Source organism: Macaca fascicularis, chromosome 3 (genome assembly GCF_037993035.2).
Source record: "Macaca fascicularis isolate 582-1 chromosome 3, T2T-MFA8v1.1".
NCBI lineage: Eukaryota > Metazoa > Chordata > Mammalia > Primates > Cercopithecidae > Macaca > Macaca fascicularis.
In genome coordinates, this window is record NC_088377.1 from 82,998,025 (window position 1) to 83,022,325 (window position 24,301).

At 50.2% G+C, this 24,301-nt stretch overlaps 1 protein-coding gene across 27 annotated transcripts in view; it reads left to right on the forward strand.

Moving 5' to 3' along the window:
* TNS3 (tensin 3) overlaps window positions 1-24,301 on the forward strand; it is a 309,070-nt gene that overhangs the window by 87,398 nt on the left and 197,371 nt on the right. For 22 of the 27 annotated variants that reach the window (XM_005549633.4, XM_074035041.1, XM_065541982.2 and 19 more), the window contains one exon: window positions 17,847-17,885. The exons of 3 other annotated variants lie outside the window; for them this stretch is intronic. In XM_005549633.4, the coding sequence (XP_005549690.3) occupies window positions 17,847-17,885 (39 nt within the window). Of the gene's footprint in view, window positions 1-17,707; window positions 17,744-17,846; window positions 17,886-24,301 lie in introns of those variants that run through there. 2 more of the 27 variants (XM_015447447.4, XM_045389104.3) reach the window with 1 other exon arrangement.

The following is a 24,301-nucleotide window of genomic DNA, read 5'->3' on the forward strand; positions in this document are numbered from 1 at the left end:
TTTACCCTCCATTCACCTACTGAAGGTGGATGCTGACCGGTGGCTTCCATGTCTGTCTTCTTTTTTGCTAGTTGTCACTACTGTCAGAAGAACCATGAAGCGTCCTTAAATTCTGCTCTTTTTGAGGACACTTTTATTCCTTTTCCTGTAAGATCCCTTTTCTGATAGGCTGTCCTCACCAATCTTCTTTTGAGTCATTTTAATTAGAAAGTCACTTTACACATAACACCTTACTAGAGGCATGTTTATACCTGTGTCTCTTTTTCTACTGGGAACTATTATTCCTGACTCCCAGAGTCTGGGGAGTGGCCCCACTGTGTGGATCCCTCCAGTCAAAGCCACAGCGTGGGCTCTAGGCTCACTCTCAAAGTCAGCAAGCCACATGTGGCTTTTCGTGTCAGCACAGTTACACTTTGTACAAAAGAATTAAGGTTTCTAAATCCCAAATAATCTGAGCCCCAATCGGGGGCATTGATTGTGGACTTCTAGGCCTTTCTTGGACTCGAAGGTGGACAACAGGACCAAGCCACTGTCAACTAAGGAAGTGCGTCAGCCGGGCGACGCCAGCTGCCAGCAGCTCGGGGCCTTGCTCTCTGGGGCTCTGCTGCTTGCACCGTCTCGGCATCTGCGGGGCTTTATGGTGACATTCCACAGGCTGGGAAGTCACTGGGTTCGCCATTTTACACCAGAGGAAGCAGGTCTTTGAAACTGGTGGTGACCTTTGGCCAGGCTGACGGGACCATGTTGGCTGTCTGGTTATGAGTGTAGTTCTTGCCCTGTGATGCCAGGTTTGTTTTTTAGTGCGGCATAAGTGTAAGCTTCTGTTTGTGTAGGAAGTCCTAGCCTTGCCCCAAAAAGAGGCCAAAAGAGGATTATAATCTTTTGAAACAAGATACTTGTTTTAAATAAATAATATAATTTTAAAATGTATCCTGTGTTTTCTCTGAATCACCAGTTTTCATTCCACATTGTGTTGTAACAGATAAAACAACACATACTTGGAATGAATCTGCACCTATTTGCCACATCATTTTAACTATGCGGCCTGTAACCTAATTAGCAGCTTTGCAGCCAGCATCTGTATCTGTCCCCTGGGCAGGAGGCCAGAAGGTGCAGCTGGAGGGAGAATGTGGGTCCCTGCGTCCTGCACGTGGCTCAGGCCAGGCCTGTCTGCCTTGACTCTCGGCATCTGTGAAATGAAGGTAACTTTCCATGGCACTGCAGTTACATGGGAGGGTAGGAGGCTATTGGCAAGGGCACCCCATGGCTGCAAGTGTGTTTTATTGATTAAACTAGGGCTTTTGAGGTGCCCTGGAAATCTTCTTCTGAACCCCACCTCTGTGTCTGTAGACCAGTTCTAACCTGAGAAAGAAGCTCTCCCTACAGACCCTCCATTGCTTGAGAAATAATTTGGGCAAGCGTGCTATTGGTTAAGGTTCATTCCCCACCCCCATCCCGCTGGATGTTGTTGGGTATCTGTTTACTAGGAGTCACAGGGGAGAGAAGGGACCAGCTGACCTCATGCAGCCAGGCTCTGATGACAGAGTGGGACACCCAGAGAAGATGAGGCCCCTGAATTCAAAACAGATGCCACTTTCATGGTGACAATAATGAATGTTTGAGTGACTGCCCTGACTGGGTCAGATAGACCAGGGTGGGGAGCCCAGTCCTGGAGGGAGCCCCATATAGCTCGAGGGGCGGGGGACAGAGCAGCAAGGCCAGGCATCCATGGGCACATGTCACTCCAATGTAAACAAAAACAAAAGAAAAGAGCATGCGGTGAACATTTCCTGCTCTGTGTGCGTGTGCGTGTGTGTGTGTGTGTGTGTGCGTGTGCTCCATACGTGAAGCTCTGTACTAGGCGATTACTTATTTTCTCTTGCCTGGCCTCTTTGGGAGAACAGAAGTACAAAATGGAAATTTGCATGTGTAGCTCTCAGAAGCAGCTTCCGAAACTTTGAGGACTCATAAAAGAGAAGAATGAATAACAGACCTGGGTCTGAATCCTGACTCTGCTTTGTCTTACCCATGTGACCTTAGGCTTCAGTTTCTTCCTCTATAAAACAGGAATTAACCCCAACTAAAAGGACTGTTGAGAACTGAATTCAACAGCTCCGCAAGCACAGGGCCTGGTGGCTTCTGCGGGAGTGCTCTTTTCCCTTTTTAATACCTTAATTTGCATCATTGTGTTAGATGTAGATGTCTACAGTGTCAGTTGCTGGAAACTACTCTTTCTGCAGTTGTGGTACTGACTCTAGCAGATTTATTTCATGAAATGTTGCCTACCGCTAGCATAAATCACTATGCATTTTATTTATTAATTGTTAAATGACAAGAAAGTATATATATTTTCTAAATCTTCTTCTGAGAATGGGATCTGCTCTTTCAAGCAAATGAATTCCATTTAGTGGGCTTAATTAGTGCCTCAGACTTAGCCTGGGCCCACCTGAAAGTGGTTCCATATGGCTAAGGGCAGAGCCGTGGGCTTAATATTTTCTGACACTGGAATCCAAGTGCCTCTTGCTCGATGCTGCCTTGGTTCTGGCCAGCTCTGTGACCTTTCCCCTGACTGGCTGCCCTTATTCCTACTCCCCCCAGCCCCCTGCATTTGCACAGGCTCACCCTGCCTTGGCTCACCCCACGGAGGACTTCCGTAGTCCTGGCCCACATTGCTGCAGCCACGATGTCCGGGCCTAGGGCAGAGCCGGGTGCTGCAGGTGTCTCTGCCTGCTTGGTCTTGGGCTTCTGATGTGATTTCCCACAAGCCCCTGACTAGCAGGTCCAGATGCCTCCCCAGCCCTCCGCCTCCTCTCTCACCTGTGCCTGGCATTCTGTACTGCGTGTGCGTGGACTCTCCCACTCAGCCTCTGTCTGCGGTGGCCACCATCGCTTTTACGCCCGCTTCTCTTGAAACAGGTTCTGGCCGGCGGTGTGCAGATGAGGGTTTATACCCTGCTGGGGGTGCAGTGGGCTGATTGGCAGCCTTTGCTGACTCCCCCGGTGAAAATACCTCCCCTCCCCCCACCTGCTTCCAAGCTACCAGCCTGACATTAATCAGCTTGAAACATTCCTGCAAATGCCCCGTTCAGCTCCAGCACCTCCTGCCCATCAGCTCTGGTCACAGGGGAAATGTCCCTTCTTCTACACATGTGGCCCCAGGCTCTCCTTCTGCTGACTCTGGCTGCCATCTGCAGTAGCCCTTGGCCCCTTTCTAGAAGACCCCAAACTCTGCATTCCCCTGTGTGAGCTCACATCCTGTTCAGTGATTTCCTTTTTCTGACGTGCTTTTCTTACTACCTATTTTTTCAGACAACCATTCAGTTTTTGAACTGCTCAGAGTCTATAATCTATGCTGACCCTGTTATCCCATCACCCCTCCCCCAGGCTCACTGGGGTCCTCCCCGCTCCTCAATCCGGGGCCTCTTCACCTCTGGGCTTCTGGGCTGGACGGCATCGGGGCCTCTCCCCGGCCCTGTGGCACCGTGTGCTCCTTCTGGATCACAGCTCTTCCTCTCTGACGCTGACTCTGGCTCTGCCCAGGCTAGAAATCCGCTTGTTATAATGTGTGTGGTTTCCTCCACTGCTTTTCCGAGTGGTCTCCCCTTACTCTTCCCTCTGCTGAGATGGAGGAGGAAGGTGTGCTGCAGTCGGGGAGCTGTGGAACTGCCTGTTCTCTTTGAATGTTTACACACCATATGCAGTGCATCTTTTTAAAATTTCCACTATGGTCATTCTTCCACATGGATGCCACCTGCCCTGGTATCTAGCAGTGTCATCTCTGCAGAAGCTTATCTCCGGGACTTTCTGGCAGTCCTGGGCCCCGGCTCTGGCTGGGAGACTGCATTCTGGCTCTGAGTGTATGTTCCCAGTGGGATCTTGTTCCTGAGGCATTCTCTCTATGACCCATTCAAACCCAGGTCTTCCAGAGCCTGAGTTCAGGCTGGGAGAGGTGCTGGGAGCCCGCCCCTGCTGGGACATAACCATCGCTGTCAGGCTAGGAGAGACCTCTACAGGCCTTGTCCTCAAGGCGGGGGCCATGGCCCTGTGCCCACCATACTTCCAGACACCCCACTCTGCCTTGTGTAGCCCTTCCCCCAGACACTGCCCCCTCATGTTGTCAGCGTGTGTGTTGGTGAGTCTCAGCCCCCTAGACCACACGACAGGCGCTTAGTTGATGTGCGGCACTGAAGCCTGTGCTCTCTGGCCACCGCACCAGTGTTGCTGTGCGTGTGCCTTCACGCCTCTCATTGAGATGTGGCTTCATGTTCCATGAGGAGAAGAACGTTTTTAATCAAACCGCTGGCTTTATTTTTGTGGGGCTACTTCTGAAGGGTAGATTTCCTAGTAAAGCACCCATTTCTTGTTTTTTTCAACCACATTTTTATCAGCGGAGCCAAAACCCATAACGAAGCATTCAAATCCCCGCCTCCAGATTTTGAATTGTAAAATAAAACTTGTTTTACCATGGATTTCCCCTTCCCCCATTTTGTAAAGCAGTTAATTTTAGGCAGGGATTCAGGAAGTGCCTACTCCCATTTTCCATCAAGCACGGAAATAGCTCGCGGGGCGCCCTCTCTCCGCCTCTTGGGAGCAGCTGGGGGAGTTCATTTTTGTGTGTTTCTAGGCATTTCAACTCCTGCCTTTCTGCGCACTGTGTGTGTCTGTGCACCCTCAACTCCAAATTACCCTGGAACTTTCCGAAGCCCGCAGACTTCACTTCTTTTCTTAATAAAGCTGTGTGCAAAGATCTGGGCTGTTAACCCTCCCTTGTCACTGGATACTGCCCCCTGTTCAGAAGGTCTTTAGAATAATTAACTCACGAGGAGTGGACAGAATGGCTGAATGGTTGCAATACTGTGATGTGAGAAATTCTGCTTTCAGAATCTTCATCTGAAACCTTTTGTTTTTTCAGAAGGTTCTTTACTTATAAAAAGCATTTGGAGGGGAGTCGATTGAACCTTAGGAGGTTGGTTAGAAAACTTAGCTCTGCCCAGCAAGAGCTAGGGTGGCCCAACCTTGAACAGCGGATGGGGTCAGTAGGAAGTAGACTTGTGGGCATTTTAAAGGTAGACCTGTAAGGATTGGCGTACCCACCCGGTGGGTCAGAGGCACGGTTCATGAGTAATTCTTAGGTTTTGAATTGGAGACACTGGGCAGAGAAGAATGCCATTGGCAGGATTTTGTGAACAGGGGTGGAAGTTTAGCTTCAGACCAGCAGGAACCAGTTTAGGTTTCATGGAATATGTTTATGTGGACATTAGAGTTAAATGGAATGCCATTATCAAGATTTTGTGAACAAGGTTAGCAGTTTAGCTTCAGACCAGCAGGAACTAGTTTGGGTTTTGTGGAATATGTTTATGTGGACATTAGACTTAGCCAGTTGGCCATTTGCAGCCCAATGCTTAATTTTAAAAGATTTGATAAGTTGTGAACTCTTAGGGTTTCTCATGTTTTCCTTTCTTGTCAGCTTTCTTTAGATCAAAGGACAGTTGGTAAAACCCAAACTATTCATCATGTTATTCTTAAACACTCTTGTCAAAATGTACTTCAGGGAAAATTTCTTTGGTGCCCCCCTTTGTGGAATTTGCCATTTTCTTCTCTGAATAACTGTTGTGTTTGTACCTTTTCTTCCACTGTAAACTGAATTTCGAAGACAACTACTAATTCTTTCTCATCTCCGAGTGCCCCAAAGTGTGATATTTGACATGCCATTCTGCAATGAATGAATAAGAGGTTGAGACAACTGACCCAAAGTTTGGAGAAGTGACCAGTTCATTTATTTGTGCTATTCCTTTTCTTTATGGATGACCACTGAACATTGACTGTCAGAGCCCTGCGCTTCACTCTGGAGGGCCGTTTTATTTGAGATCCTGCGATCCCCTCCCTAGGGGTGACCACTTCCTCTGCCTTGTCATTAGCAACAGGTCAGTGGAAGCCAGGGCTTGATGTGAAGAGCCTGCTGCTGATTTCATATGGAAACTTCAGATGGCCACAGACCCCCAAGAAGCAGGAGTTAGGGGTGGCATTAGCTGATGTCATCGCCCGAGGCTCTGCTCCCTGTGAGCTCAGTGCCGTCCTGATGACAGAGCCTCGGCTCTCACAGGCAGTGGGACCCCCTCCTGCTCAGGAACCCCGTGACCAGAACCCCGCCTTTCCCAGCAAGAGGCTGGCTTGGTTGAAAATACAGACATCTGCTTGCCTGCTCCCTGGTGGATGTGGCACCCACCCCTCATTTTAAAAGCCTCTGAAAACTGTGCTTTGTTTTAGTGTTTGTTGCTGCCTCCTTGGACCTTTTCCTTTGAAATAAGAAGAGGGTATTACAAAATCACAGGAGCAGAGGGTCATAACATTCCTGTGCTCTTCTCTTGAAGCAGAAATAAAAGCACATCTTGTTTGTATGTCTTCTGAAGAAGGGGCCTTGCCACTGGGCCTTGAAGCACAAGCACCTGCCCAGTAGGAGGTGGGCAGGTGGCTTTCCAGGCAGAGGGAGCAGCCTGGGCTGAGGCTTATGGATGGGAGGTGGGGTTAGGTAAGGGAGTTGAGCCTGGACCACGTTGGCTGCAGATGAGGACAGAGGAGAAGAAGAGATCAGGTGCGAGGAGTCCACAGTGCCAGACCCTGGAATCTACAGTACGGCAGGTGGGGTAGCCTGCCCGCAGGCAGCTGTGTCTTCCATGATGGCCTGCGCATCAGACACATGGGGCCCAAACCCAGCCTTCCTGCCACTGGCCAAACAGAGTGCTGTGGTAAGGGGCTACCTTCACTGTGGGGTTGCCAGAGCCATGACAGAAAGCCAGCGTAGGGTGGATATGAGATGATGACTCCCTGTCATTCATGAGTGGGATTAGGGATCGCTGGCACACAGTTGGAAAGGGGGCCATTTCTGGTGCCAGTAATTAAGGTCCCCATTCAGTAGGCCCATACAGCTTCTTCAGAGTCAAGTATTTTAACTTGTATGTTAAGCATGAATAAATCAAAGCAAAATCAAAAAGCGTTCCTTCATTTGCTTAGACCTCCAGTTCAGTGGTTTCGGATGTTCATGGTGTCAAGCATAGCATTCGGACCCGTCCTTCTAGGAGCCTGTAGGATCGCTCTCAGGAACTGGCTGTGACTGATGGGGCCATGCACACATCAACATGATCCCGGGCCATCTCTGTAGGATGCGACTCTTGGATTTCACTATCCCACTCAGCCCTGTGGTCCCAGGCACTGGTTCTTCCCTGCCTTCCTCCAGGTGAACAGGGCAGGGTGAGGGACATGTCTGTTTTGCCCTGGTTAAGTATTATCACGAATCGGTCTCATTGCTACAGCCTCATCATCAGAAAGTTGTCTCCGGAAATGCCTAGTCTGAACAATATGGAGTTTGTGTGTCAGGAGAGAGGCAAAGTCTGTATGGCTGGCCGAGATGGCCTTTGGTGGCTCTGCTGCTTTGAAAGGCCGTGTGGTCCCCTCTCACCCCATTCCAATCTAATAGTGTATATTTGATATAGTCTCTTTGTCAAGACTTTCCTGTGATCTTGAGGTTCACATCCACCCTGTGATGTAGTATTATCCCCATTTCACAGATGAGGAGGAAAATTGAGTTCACAGAGGACAGTCTCCGTAAATTCATCAGAGCCAGCTGGGAGAAGCAGAGGGCGTGCCCTAATTTCAGTCTCTGGATGCAAAGACAGAGCTTTTTTGGTTCTGTCCAGTCACTCTGGGGCTTGAAACAGTTTATATATGGTTTAAAATATATGTTTGTTTAAAACTGAAGCTCACATTCAACACCACCACATACTGTGCACGTTCAGCCTGATGCGTTTTTCGGTGAATCGCAGCATAGATGGACGAGAGGCTGCCTCTCTGCCTCTCCACCCACTGGCTGGTGTCCTGGGTCATGTCTCCCAGCCTCGTGCTGAAGCTGCAGTTGCTCTCTGCCAGCCTCTTGCCCCCACCATCGGCGGCTGAAATCTCCTCATCTGTGACAGCTCATGGCCTCACTGCTGCTGTTTGCTTTTTCAAGTGCTGATTTCGAGCCCCTTCCCTCCACTTCCCGACACACAGCACTGAAGGATGGCATTCCGGTGCCCGGCACACTCATCTGGGCATGCTGGGGCTGTGTGCATTGCTGGGCACACTATTTCTGTTCCCTGTTGTTGCCTAACAAATCCCCTGTACCCTCAGTGGCTGAAACCAACAAATTGTGATGGATTCGTGAGTTGGCTGGGCAGTGCTTGCTTCATGTGGTGCTATCAGGGGGACAGGGTGGCCAGAAGGTCATAAACGCCCTCATGCCCGTTTCCAACGGTTGGCGCTGGGCACCTTGGTGCCCCCTTGTAGGTGTCTCTGTGCAGCCATTCAGATTTCCCTTCATTATGGGGGCTGGGCCCAAGAATGGGATGCTCCAGGTGAAGGTGGCAACTGCAGCTGCCTAAGGCCAGGCTTCGGAGTTCTGCCATATTCCACTGCTCACAGCAGGCCACAGGGCAAACCCAGGATGAGCCCAGATTCAAGAGGAGCAGGGACAGACTCTACCTCTTGATGGAGGAATGGCAGAATTCCTTTACAGAAGACCTTGTGTGATGCCACCGTCTTTGAAAACACAACCTACTAAACTAATTCAGACTATAGAATGCAGGGATATTATTGTAGAGGTAATCATCAATCTCTTCTAATTAATTAAAATGTAAATTGCTCACAAATGTCAGTGTCAGTACTTTATTACTTTATTATTAATTATAGATGGCTGGTGAGAATTGTAGGCTGATCAGATGTAGCTGGTGAGGAGTGCATGAGTTGGGACCCGGATTTTCCTTGTGGAAATGGATCCAGTAATGTTGATGCAGTGAAATCTTGGCCCTTGATATTATAATGCTCCAATAAAGAGACTGTTCAACAACTCAGTACTACCTTTTAATCTTTCTGCAGTTAAGTTGGATTTATGATTTATGAGTTTTTCTTCCTGTTCTTTTGCAAGCCACTAGCATTTTTTTCAATCACCAGATGTCCTCTTTCTCTTTTTAAAAAGATAAGGCCTAGGACTGTGGTAAGTGTCGGCCTTCGGGGGTCTGTAGACGCTGATTCTGCCTCTGTGGGCCTCTGCTGCACCATGAGATGCTTGGCCTCTCTGCTCAGCCCTGGTCTTGTAAGACAGACTCACTGCAGGAAAGCGTTCAGGCCCCCGAGCGATCCTGTCCTGTGCCCTTTGCTGGGACTTGTGTCTACAGCATGCAAGTGATCCTGAAAGTGTACTTTTCAGCCACTTTGAGAAGCCCCTGGACATTGTTCCAACAATAGGTTCACATTTGATTTCTGATCTGAGACAAATAATGGTGACATAATGGATGCAGGATACTGTGCTTTTGCTTTAAATCTACTATATTCCCTACCAGTGGTAACTTGTTTGCCTGAGGCCAGGGAAGGCCTGGCCCTGCCTTGTGGGCCATGGGCCTCAACTGGGTAAAGGTAGCCAAAGTTAAACAGCTACACGGCCTAAGTAAAGGAATAAAAAACAAGGTTCCGGAAGGTTCAGCTAAGCCCATCTGGGATAGGGGCACAACTCTTTTCTCTAAAAATTATTAGATTCCATAGAGCTGGATTGAAAAGGGAAACTGAGACCCCCAGAGGTGAGGAGAGCCGAGACCAAGCCGAGGCCAAGGACTGGGGAAGACTGGGCCTTTCTTTTTTCTTTTTACTATGCCACAAACATGATCTTCACTAGCTGCCTGTTAACTGTAAGGAAAAATATAATGACCTGATTCCAGGAATTTTCCTTCTCTTTCTCTTCCGCTCCTGTCCGTTCTTAGCCCGCAGGCTGAGAAGGTTTAATTGCGTCTGCTGGGCGGGTGTTTTCTCATGGGGATTAGAGCAGGCCAAATTGGGCTTTAACGCTTAGTGGGATAACAGAGCTTCCTGAGGAATGTGAACCTAATTAGGGATTCCAGGGTCAAGCCTGACAAAGGAGACACAGAAGCAAAGTTAGGGCAAGCTCTTGAAGGAAGGAAAGAAAGTTATTAAAGTCTCGAATGTCCTCATTTTGTACTGCCGTTCTTTGTATAGATACGCTGTTGTTTGCAGGCTTGTGTTGAAAGTCTGACCCTAGGCCTCTCTTCAACCCTCCACGGAGCCCCCTGTCCCCAGGCACCATTGGAAGAGCATCCTTGAATGATGAGTAAGGCCACCTTTGGCTTGTCAGGAGCCCCCGGCCTCACCTGGGGGACCCAGCTCCTGTTGGTGTGCCCAGAACGTTCTGTGTGGACCTGACGTCTCCAGCGGTCCTATCAGACCTTTGATTGTTAGTGCTGGGGGGTTGAATTTTATTCCCCCAAATTCAAATGTTGAAGTCCAAATCCCCAGAACCTCAGAATGTGGCAGGATTTGGAGATAAGGTCTTTAAAGAGGTAATTAGGTTAACATAGGGTCATTAGGGTGGGCCTAATCCAGTATGACTGGTGTCCTTAGAAAGACCAGGACACAGACACACACAAGGAATAGCTATGTGAGGACACGGGAGAAGGTGGCCATCTGCAGGCCCGGGAGAGAGGCCTCAGGAGGAACTACCCTGCCCACATCTTCTCAGCCTCCTAGCCTCCAGGGCTACGGGAGGATAAACGGCTGTGGTGTTAGCTGCGCGTTCTGTGGTATGTTGTTACGGCAGCCGCCCCCCACCCGAGCTAAGACTGTTGGTTATCTAAGCAGATAAAACACTTGGGTCAGTGTCAGCACTGGGAATGAGCAGACTTTCCTTTTGTGATTATTCTCCTCACCCTGCCCTTATAATAGACGATAATAATGGTAATACAAACACATGAACAATGCATCCGTTTTCAATCTTAACTAATGGGTGAATTAAAGATCTTGCTATTTTATTGATCAGTAACATACAATGTAAGAAGTCAAAGCTGTGATATAACAGAAGTACCTCTTCGTAAAAGCTTCACCCTCCTTGCAACCAGGCTGCTACTTGGTGTAGAGATTAGAGAAGAGTCCCAATCCCCAATTATATCATAAGGTCCTGGTGGTCAGCAAATATTTGGCATCCGTATCTGTTTTTCCCTGGCTAGTTCAGGGCCTCAGAGGTAGGTTACCTCTGACTGTTTTTATGACTTAGGAAAGAAAATACTGCCATCTTGGCATCATCATGAAGTGTCTTTAAAAATAGTTGTTTTGGTTAAGATAAAACAAAAGGAAACTTCATTTCTGAGTCTTTGCAACTTAGAGTTAAAATTATTATGATTAAAGTAATTTTATGTGTGATAGAACTTGTGCATAAGGTGATGTCTCTGTATTTGACTTCACTCAGTGTGTTGCTTTCTCCCTTGTCTGCAAGGTTTGGCAAGGTCAGTGGCTGGCCCGTTTGTCTCTACTCAGTTTCCGCTTATTTTGCACCTGGATGCTGGTGGTGTGTGGTGGTGTGCATTTGTGGAACGCGTTTCATTACTGCGTGTTGGTACTGTTGAGCTGATCCTCCCCTCCAGAATCCTGACATGAGCAAGGTTTGCCCAGGCCTGCTTGATACCACAGTAGAGACTTCACCTGTGGACAGAATGACCTAGAGAACAAGCAGGAAGAAACGATTAGAGGAGCCCAAGCCTCCAGGCTTTCCCTGTAGTGGCTGCTTGTGTAAAAGCATACTTGACACTTGAGGGTGCTCGCTTCAGTTCCTTTTTTTTTTTTCGAGACGGAGTCTTGCTCTGTCACTCAGGCTGGATTGCAGTGGCACCATCCCAGCTCACTGCAACCTCCTGGTTCAAGCAATTCTCCTGCCTCGGCCTCCTGAGTAGCTGGGATTACAGGCACGTGCCACCACGCCCTGCTAAGTTTTGTATTTTTAGTAGAGATGGGGTTTCGCCATGTTGGCCAGGCTAGTCTGGAGCTCCTGACCTCAGGTGATCCGCCCACCTCGGCCTCTCAAAGTGCTGGGATTACAGGCTTGAGCCACCGCGCCCGGCGTCTCTTCAGTCCTTACTTCATGTTTCTGTGAGGTTCTGGGAAGCTGATTCACGCGACCCACCATGACTGGAATTTTTGATGATGTGGAACAGATAGAATTAAATTTTACCTTTATTCTCTTTATACAGGATATGTATGTTTATACAGAATATGTAGTGCATCTGTTATACCCACACGGTTTTAGAGAATCTGATGGAAAAATGTCACTTTCTATATGGCTGTTTACAAAATGAAATTTAATAAGAAACAACAATAAAAGCTGAGTTCGGAGTTTTATTGTGTTCATCAAAAGGAAAACAATGTCTATCAAGCACAAGGAGAACTGAGTTGTCCTTCATTTCTCCCAGGACTTAGATCTCCCAGAAGTAAGCAGAGAGGGATTGGTTCAGGTTTGAAGAGTTGATGTCACTCCTTACTGAGGAAAGTCTGCACCTGAGGCCCTGTGTCTGTCAGCACTGAGGGTGATGGTGGTGGGACCGGTGCACCTTGGGTGAAAGCACTTTCTAAGGCAGAATGTGCTTGTTGGCTGAAGTGCTTTCATTCACTTGGGGGATGGAACTGCAGGGCTGAGCTTTGTTGTGTGTGCACACACACAAACACACAGAGATACATACAGATATACACCCACACACAGAGAAACACACAGACACACTCTCACGTCGATACACTCACATGAGGCATAGGTGCACATAGAAACACACAGAGACACACTTACAAAACTCACGGTTTCAAACATGCACATTCATACATTCTCACAAGCACACACGCTCACACCCACCACACTTTTACACTCCCATGCACACAACACTGACTCATCCACTCATACGCAAACTCACAACACTCTCAAACTTACACACAAAATAATACATTTTCAGATATCCACAGTAAAATATGCCTAGTCAAACACAGACACCACCACATGGATACAGTCAGCCACACTCACACACCCACACTCACCCACACTCATACTCACCCACACTCACACATATGCTCACCCACACACTCACATTCCCAAGGACACAGTCATGACGTGGTGGCCAGCCTTTGCCCCTCTGCCCCTCTGTCCTGTGGACCTGCGGGTTTGGAGACAAGGTTATTGATGCCTGTGTACCCAGGCACCCACGTAGCCGGGTGTGGGGCGGGCACAGCAGTGTTTGTTTGTGGTTTCCTTGGGAACAGTTGATTAGGTCCCAGGATAGCCGAAAGCAGGCCATAAAGAGGCTCTCAAACAGGTTTCATAGAGGGGCCCTCGCCACCCACCATGGGAGGGACGGATCCCGGGGATGCCACAGCCCATGGCTTTTGTCCCACAGCCCCACAGCCCATGACCCACTGCCTTCTCTCCAGCCTTCTGTAGCTGCTAACGGGAGCTGCTCTGCCCCCTTCTTTGTCTCACTGTTGTCACCTCTTGTCACCCTAACCCCTGAGGGAGTTGCTCATTATGAGAGGGCGCAGCTCCTATCAGGAGGGGAGTCTGGAGCTGGGGCAGCAGCTGGCGTCGTCTCTGTGAGAGTTCCCGTGGCTGGCACTGGCCATCTCTGAGACGCAGCTTCTCATACACAGAGTGGGGGCTCTCTGGCCTTACTGTGAGGGCTACAGAGAAAGACCTGCAGATGGGGCACTGTTCCATGTTTAGCTGATTTGAGTCCACACATTGGATGAGCCGTGGGCCTCCCCGGGAGTGCGCCTTGACTGCCTGGTTCTTGTCTCATCCTCTCACGCCCCTGCGGCTCACTCAGCATCACGTTACAGAGCAGGCAAAGCGCAAGGCCAGTGGGTGCCCACCTAGACCCTTGGCCATGCCACCGCACACATTCCAGTCATGCTGGCGGTGCACTGATGGGGCCAGGCGCAGCTCAGAGGCTCCTGGTTAACATCTGCAGGACAGTCTCAGGGGATGCAGTGTGCCGGGACCCTCCCAGCCCTGCAGTGTTGGGTGGCTACACTGTCTCTGTATAAGTCAAACTGGCATGTTAAGAACATAAGTGCTAAAGCAGTGTCAGCTTCTTTGTGCCAAGGAAGGCCAAACCCACCTGGAGTTGGCCCCAACCCACAGTGCTTCCCTCTATTCAGTGAAAAGAGTGAAAGAACCCCACAGTGCTGGGGAATGTGTGATCAGAGCTGGAGTTTGAGGTGAGGAGAGCAAGCAGGTGTGCCTCACTCCCTTACCTGGCTCCATCCACAGGAGATACCCTCCTGATGCATGGGAGGCGGGGCAGCCTGTAGATCAGCAGAGCAGGCTCAGTGGAGAGCTGTGTGCGCTCTGGTGGGGATGCAGCTCTGCCCATGGAAGCACTGTGCTTCTGCCTCTGCTAAGGCTGAAGAACAGCAAGTGACACCTGACTGTCCAGCAAAAGCAGCTGATCGCACCGCTGCACAGTCCCCATAGGTTCCTTGGTGCTGAGCAGGCCGGCGTGAGCATCCCCAGCCCGGCCGCCTCGTCCCATGGTTCTGTCTGTGGTCAGCTTACCTGCCTTAGTATAAGAGAGAAAAAGTGTGACGGAAATACAATGTCTCTTCAGGAACTTCCTGTCCTGGAATATGGTTTTAGCCACATTGAAGGAACAAGTGCCCTCCGTGTTCACTTGGTCATGGTTTTTACTAAATTAGATGTTTGCACTTAGAGAAACAATGAGTTTTCTCTTTATTAACAGGTAATTCTTTGCCTCTAGAATGTCCCCCTTCCCTCTGGTTGGTGTTCCATGAGCATTTTTATTTGCAAATCCACTCTCACAAAAGGTCTTTCCTGAGACATTTTTGTCTGTATTTTGTAACAGCACATATGCGAACAGACAGTAGGGCCTGTGACCGATTCTCTTGGAAGAGAGGACTAAGTTCAGTAGGATGCGAATGTGGAGGCTCAGGGCAAGGCTGCCTACCATTTGCTCTGCAGAACCTGGGAGCTGCTCACCCCCCACTGTTCCCCAGCTCACTTTCTTAGAAACGATTCATTTTATGCAGTTTCTATTACGTGAGCCGTAAGCTCTGTGGGGTTGGGGACCAGTCTTCTTCTTTTCCAAGTGAAGTCCTGGCAGGAGAAGACTGTCAGTGAAAATGTGCGGGACAAGTGATGGATGGAGTTCGGGCGTGCCAATTCCAGAGCCCCTTAGCCATGTAAGCCGTGGATGATCTGGGGCGAGATGGGACTCGGGCAGTCCCGCCTTACACAGCTCACCTCTCCTTTTCTGTAGGACATCCTGGGGCCAGGCCAGGTGTTGGGCAGTTATTGCACCCCGTCTGGCCATAGAGGAATGTGGGAACACACAGACCTGGCTTTTGGACGAAATCCTTAAGTTACTGCTGTCTTTAAAACTCAAGTTTCTGACATTGCACAGGGCTTTTCTTTTCATTGTCTCAACAAACGCATGCTTCCATACAATGAATTTTAAAAATGTATTATAGATTCTATTTTTAAGGGAGTTTTAGATTCATACAAAAATTGGACACACTCAGGCCGGGTGCGGTGGCTCACGCCTGTAATCCCAACACTTTGGGAGGCCAAGGCAGGTGGATCACGAGGTCAGGAGATTGAGACCATCCTGGCTAACACAGTGAAACCCCGTCTTTACTAAAAATACAAAAAATTAGCCGGGCATGGTGGCAGGCGCCTGTAGTCCCAGCTACTCGGGAGGCTGAGGCAGGAGAAAGGCGAGAACCTGGGAGGCGGAGCTTGCAGTGAGCTGAGATCACGCCACTGCACTCTAGCCTGGGCAACAGAACAAGACTCCGTCTCAAAAAAAAAAAAAATTGGACACACTCTTCTTCCTCTCCATATGTAAACATCTTCCATTCCTGTGGTACATTTGTTACACTTGATTAGCCAATATTGATACAGTCTTAGTAACCAGAGCCCTTCGTTTACATTAGGATTCTCTCCTCGTGTTGTACATTCTGTGGGTTTAGACAAATGCAGAATGACGTGCATCCATCATTACAGTATCAAGCAGAATAGCTTCATGGCCTTAAAGAGTCTCTGTGCTCTGCCTGTTCCTCTCTCCCTTCTAATCCCTTTCACTGACCTTTTCACTGTCCCACAGTTTTGCCTTTTCCAGAATGTCACAGAGTTGAAATCATACAGTATGTGGCCTTTTCACAGTGGCTTCTTTCACTTAGTAATATGCATTTAAGTTTCCTCTTTGTGTTTTCCTGCCTTCATAGCTCATTTCTTTTTGTCACGCTTGATATGCCATTGCAGGAATGCTGACAGTGAGTTTGAAAGGCAGGGGCCCTGATTCTTTGCACATTTCTTGCCTGCATGTCACATGTGGAGTGAGGCAACAAGATGCATGTGTGCGCTGAGTAGATACCATGCTTGGGGGGAGATAAGTCACACCACTCTGTTAACCATTGGGTCTCCTTGTCTGGCTGTTTCCACCATCCTGTAAGGTTTTGTTTGTGACTCCCTCTGTTTCCAAAGCCGTTTTTGTTTTGTTTTGCTTTACATGTATTTGTTTACTTATTCTCTCATGCATTCATCAAACTTTAATGTACACACATGTAGTTGAGGACACACAAATGGAAAAGGTGTATTCCTGCTGGCCAGCTGCTATGAGTGTGTAGGGGACAGCTAGTTCATGGTGGGGCCAGGGGCCCTGAGAGAGGACCCCTGCCCCAGACATCCGTCTGAGTCAGAGCCCTGGTGGAGTAATCATGTGTCCCAGACACAGGAACGACCATGTGTCACATACTCCCTAAGGACCGGACTGCGTAAGATAAGCAAGAGGCTATAAATAGTTGTCCTGGCAAGAGCCAAGGCCATGCCACCACCCACCCCAAACCACAAGGACAATTAGTCAGATCTCTGAGATTCTCTAAGATTCTCCTTCCATTGCACATTTTCAGAAAACTCTTTGAGAAGGCAGTTGCCGGGGATCTGGAGGGGGCAGTGCCAGGAGAAAGCTAAGGAGTGAGGTCACTCACCAGGAGCCGAATCCTGTTTGCTGGCGCCTGGCTCCTGAGGGGCCCCCCAGAGCAGCATAATGCCAGTCTGGCCCCCTTAGTCCCTGTCCTCAGGGAGAGCTCTGTGCCTGTGAGTGGGGCCCCTGCCCTGTGCCAGCCACTCTTCTGAGCTCCTCACATGCCGTCTCTTAATTCTCACGGTGACCTTGCCCGGAAGGCACTATTGTTACCTGTAGTTTTCAGATGTGGAAACTGAGGCCCGGAGAGATTAAAGGCCAAGGTCCCGTGGCTAGTAAGTGGTGGCGATCCTTCCCAAGGTGGGGTCTTTGCCCTGCAGGACTGGTGGCTCCGTGTGCCTGTAACTAACTGCCTCTCCTGACCTTGTTTGAGCCGCCTCGCCTCCCTTGCTTTCTTTGTCTTTCCCAGGGAGCTCTCGGTCTTCAGAGACTCTGATGGAGTCAAAGTCTCCTCTCCCATCTCTTGTGCCGAATGGAATAACCACGCTGACATTGCCACATTCAGACTCTTTTCAGTTCTACTTGTAGAAATAGTTCTAGAAAAAGTGGCCCCTTGTGTAGAGAATGCATGCCCCTGGGTGAGGATGGGAGGAGTAGGGGCTTGAAGACTGCCAGGGAGAGCCTTCCACCTCCTTCTCTGGGCCCCACTCCCAAGCTCCCCAAACACGGACCGACTCGGAAGTTTCCATCCTCGAGGTCTACCAGTTCTTTGTGCAAGTAGGGGCTAAATTTTGTATCTATGAGTGATTTGCATTTTTCTTGAAGGGGAGGTCCCATGGTTTCCATGACATTAGCAAAAAGGACAGGGACTTTCCAAAAGTGAACAAACCCCTGGACTCTCTTAACTAAATCTTGTCAGTCTTGATCTGCTACAGCTTTGTGGTCGGAGTGAGGTTAGAGACAGTTTCATTCAGCCTTTGGGAGCCTGGCTTGATTATGATGCTAATTTTTTCCCGGAGAATCCGTTTGCTTATCTGTTTCTTCTGTCTTTGAAAGGTGGTGATTCCCTGCGGTGTGCAAGCCGGACTGGAACAGGTAAGCCCTTTGCATTTCTTTGGCTCCATTGTTCTATCCTGTGGGACTAAGTCCTTTCTTGAAGCTGGGCCCTCTTTGGGGATCTTTTGGCTTCCTCTAGGATCCATGCCCTCCCTTTGACCTGTAGCTTTCATTCCCAAGGCTCTCTCTGAGGAGGCTGACCATGCTGCACTGGCCATTTGCATGGTTTTTTAGAGAAGAAGATCCGCTGTGCCTTTGCGGGAGCTGCCTTCTATCAGTAATAGTTACCTTCGGAGCGAATCTCCCCAGGCTGAGTTTCCTTGGCTATAAAGTGAAGACAGCACAAGTCTGTTGTCTTAGTGATAAAAACCTGGAGAGTGAGGGTGCCTGGGTCGCCGGGTGGCAGTGGACAATGTCGTGTAGTGGTTTGTAGACTGACATCCAACTCTGACAAATACTGGGTGTGTGTGTGTGTGTTCAAATCGGATTGATTTGTAAATACAGTAGCCCTTTCTGTTTGGCTTGTGATTAGGCAAATTTAAATTGCTGTCTGCTTTTCAAATGCAGCTCCTTGGAAGGTCGTGGTACCTCCTGGTGTTTTATTTGCCTCCACCCTTTGGAGCTAAGGGGGTGAATCTTTGTTTCTGAGGGCTTATTGCAGGATTCTGAGGGCTTGCAGGATAACTGAAAGGCTCACTGTGCCTAGACAGTAGGACACAGGACCCTCTTCTCTCACTGCAAATCAGAAGCGACTCCCTGGGAGGGAGATGGGAAGCTGCGTCTTGCTGCTGGGGAAGTGTGTGCAGGTTCGGCCTCCCCGGTGGGGTAGGGAAACAGGTGCGCCGTGGTTCCTCGTGGATGTCTGTCAGGTGTGCTGTTGCCCGTACTTCTCAAGCAGGGCAGGGCTTACTGCCCCTGGCTCCCCCTAGCTTCACCATACACAGAATCTGGGGTGTTGTGCTGGAGATTTGGCAGTCTTCTGGGTTGTGAGCCTGGTGACCTCCAGACATGGAAGTGGCTAACTGCCTCTGTCTTGTGGTGCAGTAGGACATCCTTCCCCAGGCTCGGCCAGCGGCGCCTGTGTGGCAGCTTCCCTGCTCTGATGAAGTCGAGATCAGATCCTGGCTGCAGTGACTGGGCTCTGCTCTTGCCCCCTGCCCTCCTGAGCCTTGGTTTCCTCCTTAAGCCATTGGGCATGGGGGCGGCTCTCTAACCTCATCACTTGAGTGGCCGAGCCCTGCCCTCTCCCCCTGCCGACCTGAGCCTCAGTTTTCTCCTTTACGCAGCGGCCATAGGGGTGCTCTCTAACCTAGCTGCGGACGAAAGAAGAGGGACTATGGGCTCAGGCCTGTCACAGAAGCCTGGTCACAGGCAGGGTGCCCTTATTATGCTCCTTTTAATGCTGTCACGTGGTGTGGTCTCTTTGCTTCTGGAAGAGCACAGTATGCATTTGAGGTCATAGGAACATGAAAAAAATCTCACTCAGAAACCTAAAATATTGAGAAACTTTGAAAAACATGTTGCAGCATCAAGAGCTGAGGCCATCCGGGGTGGGCGCCTGCCCGGCCGTCCTTGCTGGCCTCAGCTGTGTCCCCAGGCCTGTGATCCACTCTCACTCCATTCTTCTGTAGCACTCACCGCCGACGGCGGGTAGGGTGGGGCAGCGGGGGGAGTGGGGGGACTTGGGGGAGTGTCTTTGCATTTGGTTTTGACAGGCTGCGGTTTGTGACCGATTTCCTCAGGCTTGTCACAGGCCCCAGGAGCCCGGGGCTGAAGCCCAGGTGGTCCCAGAGCTGTGTGCCTGTCCCAAGGCCCTGGCTGAAGCCTGTTTTCCTGGTGGCAGCTGAGGCTCTCCCACCTTGCAGACAGTTCCTTGCCCTCAGATTTGTTGGAGAGCCCTGGACATCAGAGGCACCAGAGGGCTAAAGCCGTGTGCCGGGTCTAAAGACGCGGGTTGCAGGGCTGTCAACAGCCGGGACAGGCCAGAGCCCCATCCTGGCTGCTTAGATGTTGTCACTGTGCCCCCTGGAGCCCAGGGTCCCAGAGAGGAGTCTTCAGTCTCCTGGAGCACGGCCCTCCCCCTGCATCAGGACACGGCCTCCCTGTTAATCTTTTCACAGGTGTGGTTGCTAAGCGATCTGGCTCTTCTAGCCCAGCCTGGCTCCTGCCCACTCCCCTTGCTGCTCTGTGTGTGTGTGTGTGTGTGTGTGTGTGTGTGTGTGTGTGTGTGTGTATTATGTATGTAATTGTTTTAAGTATATGAATACACACATGCATGCAGTTGTTATATGTATATGAATAGACATGCATGTTATGCATGTAATTATAGGTATACGAACACATGCATGCATGTTATACATGTAATTGTTATATGCACACAAATGAATATGTACGTGTTATACATGTGTCAGCACATGAATACATACATGTGCCATACATACGAGTGTTATGTATGTGAATATATATATATTAGGTATGTAGTCTTTATATGTGAGTGTATATGTGTGTCATGTAATTGTTAATATGAATGTTTCTATGCATATATTATGTATATAAATATTACATATGTGAATGTATGTGTCTTGTATGTAATTGTTATGTGTGTAGGTTTCGAATGTAGTTGTTAATATATCTGAGTGTATATGTATATGTGGATAATGTAATTGTTACCTGTGTGTGAATGTATGGATGTGTGTGTTTATTATGTATGTGAGTTTATGTGTATGTGAATGTGTGTGTGTGTGTGTGTGCATTTCCCTGAGACGAACATGTGTGAGTCCACTCCGTACTAAGCTCTCTGTGGCCTTTTCAAATTGCCTTGACCAGATGGCCTCCAGGTGTGGTCCCTGGACCTGCAGCCTTAGCATTGCCTGGGCACCTATAGAAATGCACATTCTCAGGCCCCAGCCCAGACCTGCTGAATCAGGAACTCGCACTGGAGCCCAGTGATCGGTGCTTTAACAAACCCTCTGGCAAGGTTGATCAGCTCAAGTGTGGGAATCCTGGCTGTGAGCTGAAACTGGGGCAGGGATCAGCCTGTGGGCGTGCAGTCAGGGGTGGCCTTGGCAATGCCTGCCTTTTGGGCTGCTCTCCCCATGTGGTGGTGTGGGGCCATCCGGGGTGGGCGCCTGCCCGGCCATCCTTGCTGGCCTCAGCTGTGTCCCCAGGTCTGTGGTCCACTCTCACTCCATTCTTCTGTGGCACTCACCCCCTACGGGTGGGTGCGGTGGCGGGGGGTGTGGGGGAGCTTGGGGGCGTGTCTTTATGCTTGGTTTTGACAGGCTGCGGTTTGTGACCGATTTCCTCAGGTTTGTCATAGGCCCCGGTGGCCCCAGAGCTGTGTGCCTGTCCCGAGGTCCTAGCTGAAACCTGTTTTCCTGGTGGTAGCTGAGGCTCTCCCACCTCGTAGACAGTCCCTTGCCATCAGATTTGTTGGTGAGCCTTTGATGCCAAGACACCCGGTTCCCTCACATCTTTATTTTGCATGCAGCTTTCTCCCCTGAACAGGGCAGTGCTGTCTTCCTCCTGGCGTGGAGGAGTAAATGGAAGGATGGATGTGGCAGCCCAGCCCGGCCTGAGCACTCTTCTGCCTCCCTGCTGGGTGGCCTTGTAGAAGCAGACCCTCCTATTTAGTGGAGCTCGGGCGGCAGGGTTTCCACCTGCACAGTGTGGCTTCTCAGGGCAGAAAGCACAGAATCTTTTTCTTCTTTCCTGATCCTGTCTGGGCTGAGTCTTCTGGCACTGTGATCCCTGGCATTTTGGATGGGCATGAAATTGCTTTCAGATAATACTGACATCCCTGATGTCACCTGGGGTGTCACTGTGCCCTGTGGGACCTGGCCAGGTCACCTGATAGCTGTTTTTTTTTTTTTTTTTCCTTTGTTACCATTCATTGAGTACCTATTCTGTCTCAGATGCCCTGCCCTCCCTCACCTGCTGGAGCTCAGAAAAGTGAAGAAACTCCCACATCACCCAGACACTAAGTGGCTTCTGTTCTCTGGGGTGTCAGTGCCCCTGCATGGCCCTCTGTGACCTGCCCTCAGACCTGGCTGCCCTTCTGCTCTGTCCTGTGCTGGAGGCCCCTCCCACACCTGGAGTTCACCTGGCACCTGTACCCACCCCCAGCGCCTGCCTTTGCTCTGTAGCTAACCTGAGGGGCGTGACCCCTTTGGAGAGGTTCTAGAATAGCTTCATCCCAGCATGTTTTATCGAGGTGAGCTGCCGGGTCTGTCAAAATTCCTGGAGTTGCACTGGCTGAGGGCATGATTGTTTTGAATCCCTTGGGCCTAATTCCCTGGTGGGGCAGAAAGAAGGCGGTGATGAACCATGCCAGTGGTACTTGCCTGCTGGCTTCCCACGACAGGACTGTAAGGGTGTCTGTCACCTTAATGACATTATACTGTGTGAGGGTCCTTTGTCTGCAGGCATAGGGTGCCTTTGTGGCTCCCCGGGGCATTTAAGACACAACGGAGAAGGAACATTTTCTGTGATGGTGGTGCATTGAACCTGTGGCTATTCACCTGTGATGTTCGTTTTCCTATTCCCGGTAGCAGAATCTTCTGTTTGTTTATTGCAGCAGCTTACAAAAGTGGAATATGAGGTTAGATTAATTCATGGACTCAAAAGCGGCACATAGTGTTGTTGAGAAAGGAGCTGGGAGGCAGACTTCCCTTTGTGAATGTCAACTTAGTGGATGTTACATGGACGGACACAGGGTTGGAGCTTCCTGGGAGCCAGTGTAAAAAGGAAACCACAATGATTGGCATGTGCCTTTCTGGAAGGTGGGAAGAAAATGTGCGATGAGGGAAATTATGAAGGGTGTAGACTGAGGCATCAGGGGCATGCGCCACCTCTCCACGGGTCAAGCGGAATGATTTTGGAGGGATGTCAGAGGCAAGCTATTGGCACTGGCTTTTGGAGGGATGTCGGAGGCAAGCAGAGTCTCATTGGGACCTCTGGCTTTTCGAACTATAAAGGGACAGTTGGTGTCTTACCTTTCCATGGGCTGTGGTCTGCTGGGTCATAGAGAGAATGCTTCACCATTGCTCAGGTAACTGCTGTCCCTAAGGCTGGGAGAGGTGGCCGGGCTCCTTACAGTGGAGTCACAGCCTGTGGTCCAGCTGCTCTGTACGTCTACATGTATGTGTACACGCATGTGCTCACATGCACACACAGGCACAGAATGTAGTAGTAGGTGTGAGCATGGACTAGAGTTGGGCTGAGTCCCATCCCGGCTATGACACTAGTGAGCTGTGTGGCCTTGAATGGAGTTCTTTCAGTTTTCTAGGCTCCACTTTCCTCTTCTGTAAAATGAGGGTGCCACCAGCTCCTCTCGGGGTCACTGCCAGGATCGAATGAAATAGCATGCTTAGATCCTCCGTGCTGGTGTGACACAGGGAAGACACGTGGCGTGTGGGGAAGAGCCTGTTTGGTTGTCCTGTGAAGGTGACTTGGCAGCGCGGTTCTTCTGGTGCCCACAGCCTTTGCTGTGTGCCATTCATTGTTGATCTGGTTCTCCTGACGGAGAGAACCAGTCTGATGAGTTCCAGAGCGTGTCCCCTGCTTCCTGAGGGTGAGGATATCGATGACAGACACTTACAGTAGATGATTCCTGTGATCCCGCATTTGCAGACTTGGAGGCACCACCGTGGTCAGAACAAGGGCACATGAGAGTCTGTCCTTGGTAGGTGCAGGTTTGCAGGATCTTTTCACGATGCTGCAGCCTAACAGTGGTCCAAATGGTGGCCCCACAGCTTTTGATTGAAGTTCAAGGGCAGTGTCCTTGTTTTTTTCCTCCCTGTGTTTACCTTCATACCCTCTGCAAGCAACTGATTCATACCAGCAAATCTTGGTGCCCTCAGGTTCAGGGCAGCCTTCACTAGGACACCCTGAAGCCATGTGTGGGACCCACTCCACGCCTCCCCCCCACCCCACGCCCCGCTCCCCGGCCTCCTGGGCAGCCCACAGCCAGCCTGCTTCCAGGGAGGGCCTGGCCTGCCCCAGGGAAGTGCCGCCTGTTTACAGCGGGGCTACTGTCCTTGAAGGAGGCCGGTGTCCCCGCCTTCTGGTGGCCGCCTCCAGTGTGGGAGGGTTCAGGGCAGTGCCTGATCCAGCTCTGGGCAGGTCCGGAGCCCGCGCCAGCTGCCTGCTCTCACGCTGTGATTGTTCTTGCTTGGCCTTGGCCATTGTGGTCTGTGGCCCCGGAAGAGGGGTTGGGTAAGAATAGTGGCTGAGTCATCAGGGCGGTGCTTCTCTTGGTTCACCTAACCTGAGGCCAGCGGGCTGCTTCCCTCCAAGGTGACCGCAGGGCTCACATTTCAGCCTGAGGCTGGAGCTCACACTCCACCTTTGCACAGCTGTGTGTGCAAGGTGCGTGTGCCTGTGGGCTGTGGCGTGAGGTGTTTTGTGTATGCTGTGTTTGTGTGTTGTGTGATGCAGCGTGTGTGTTGTACGTG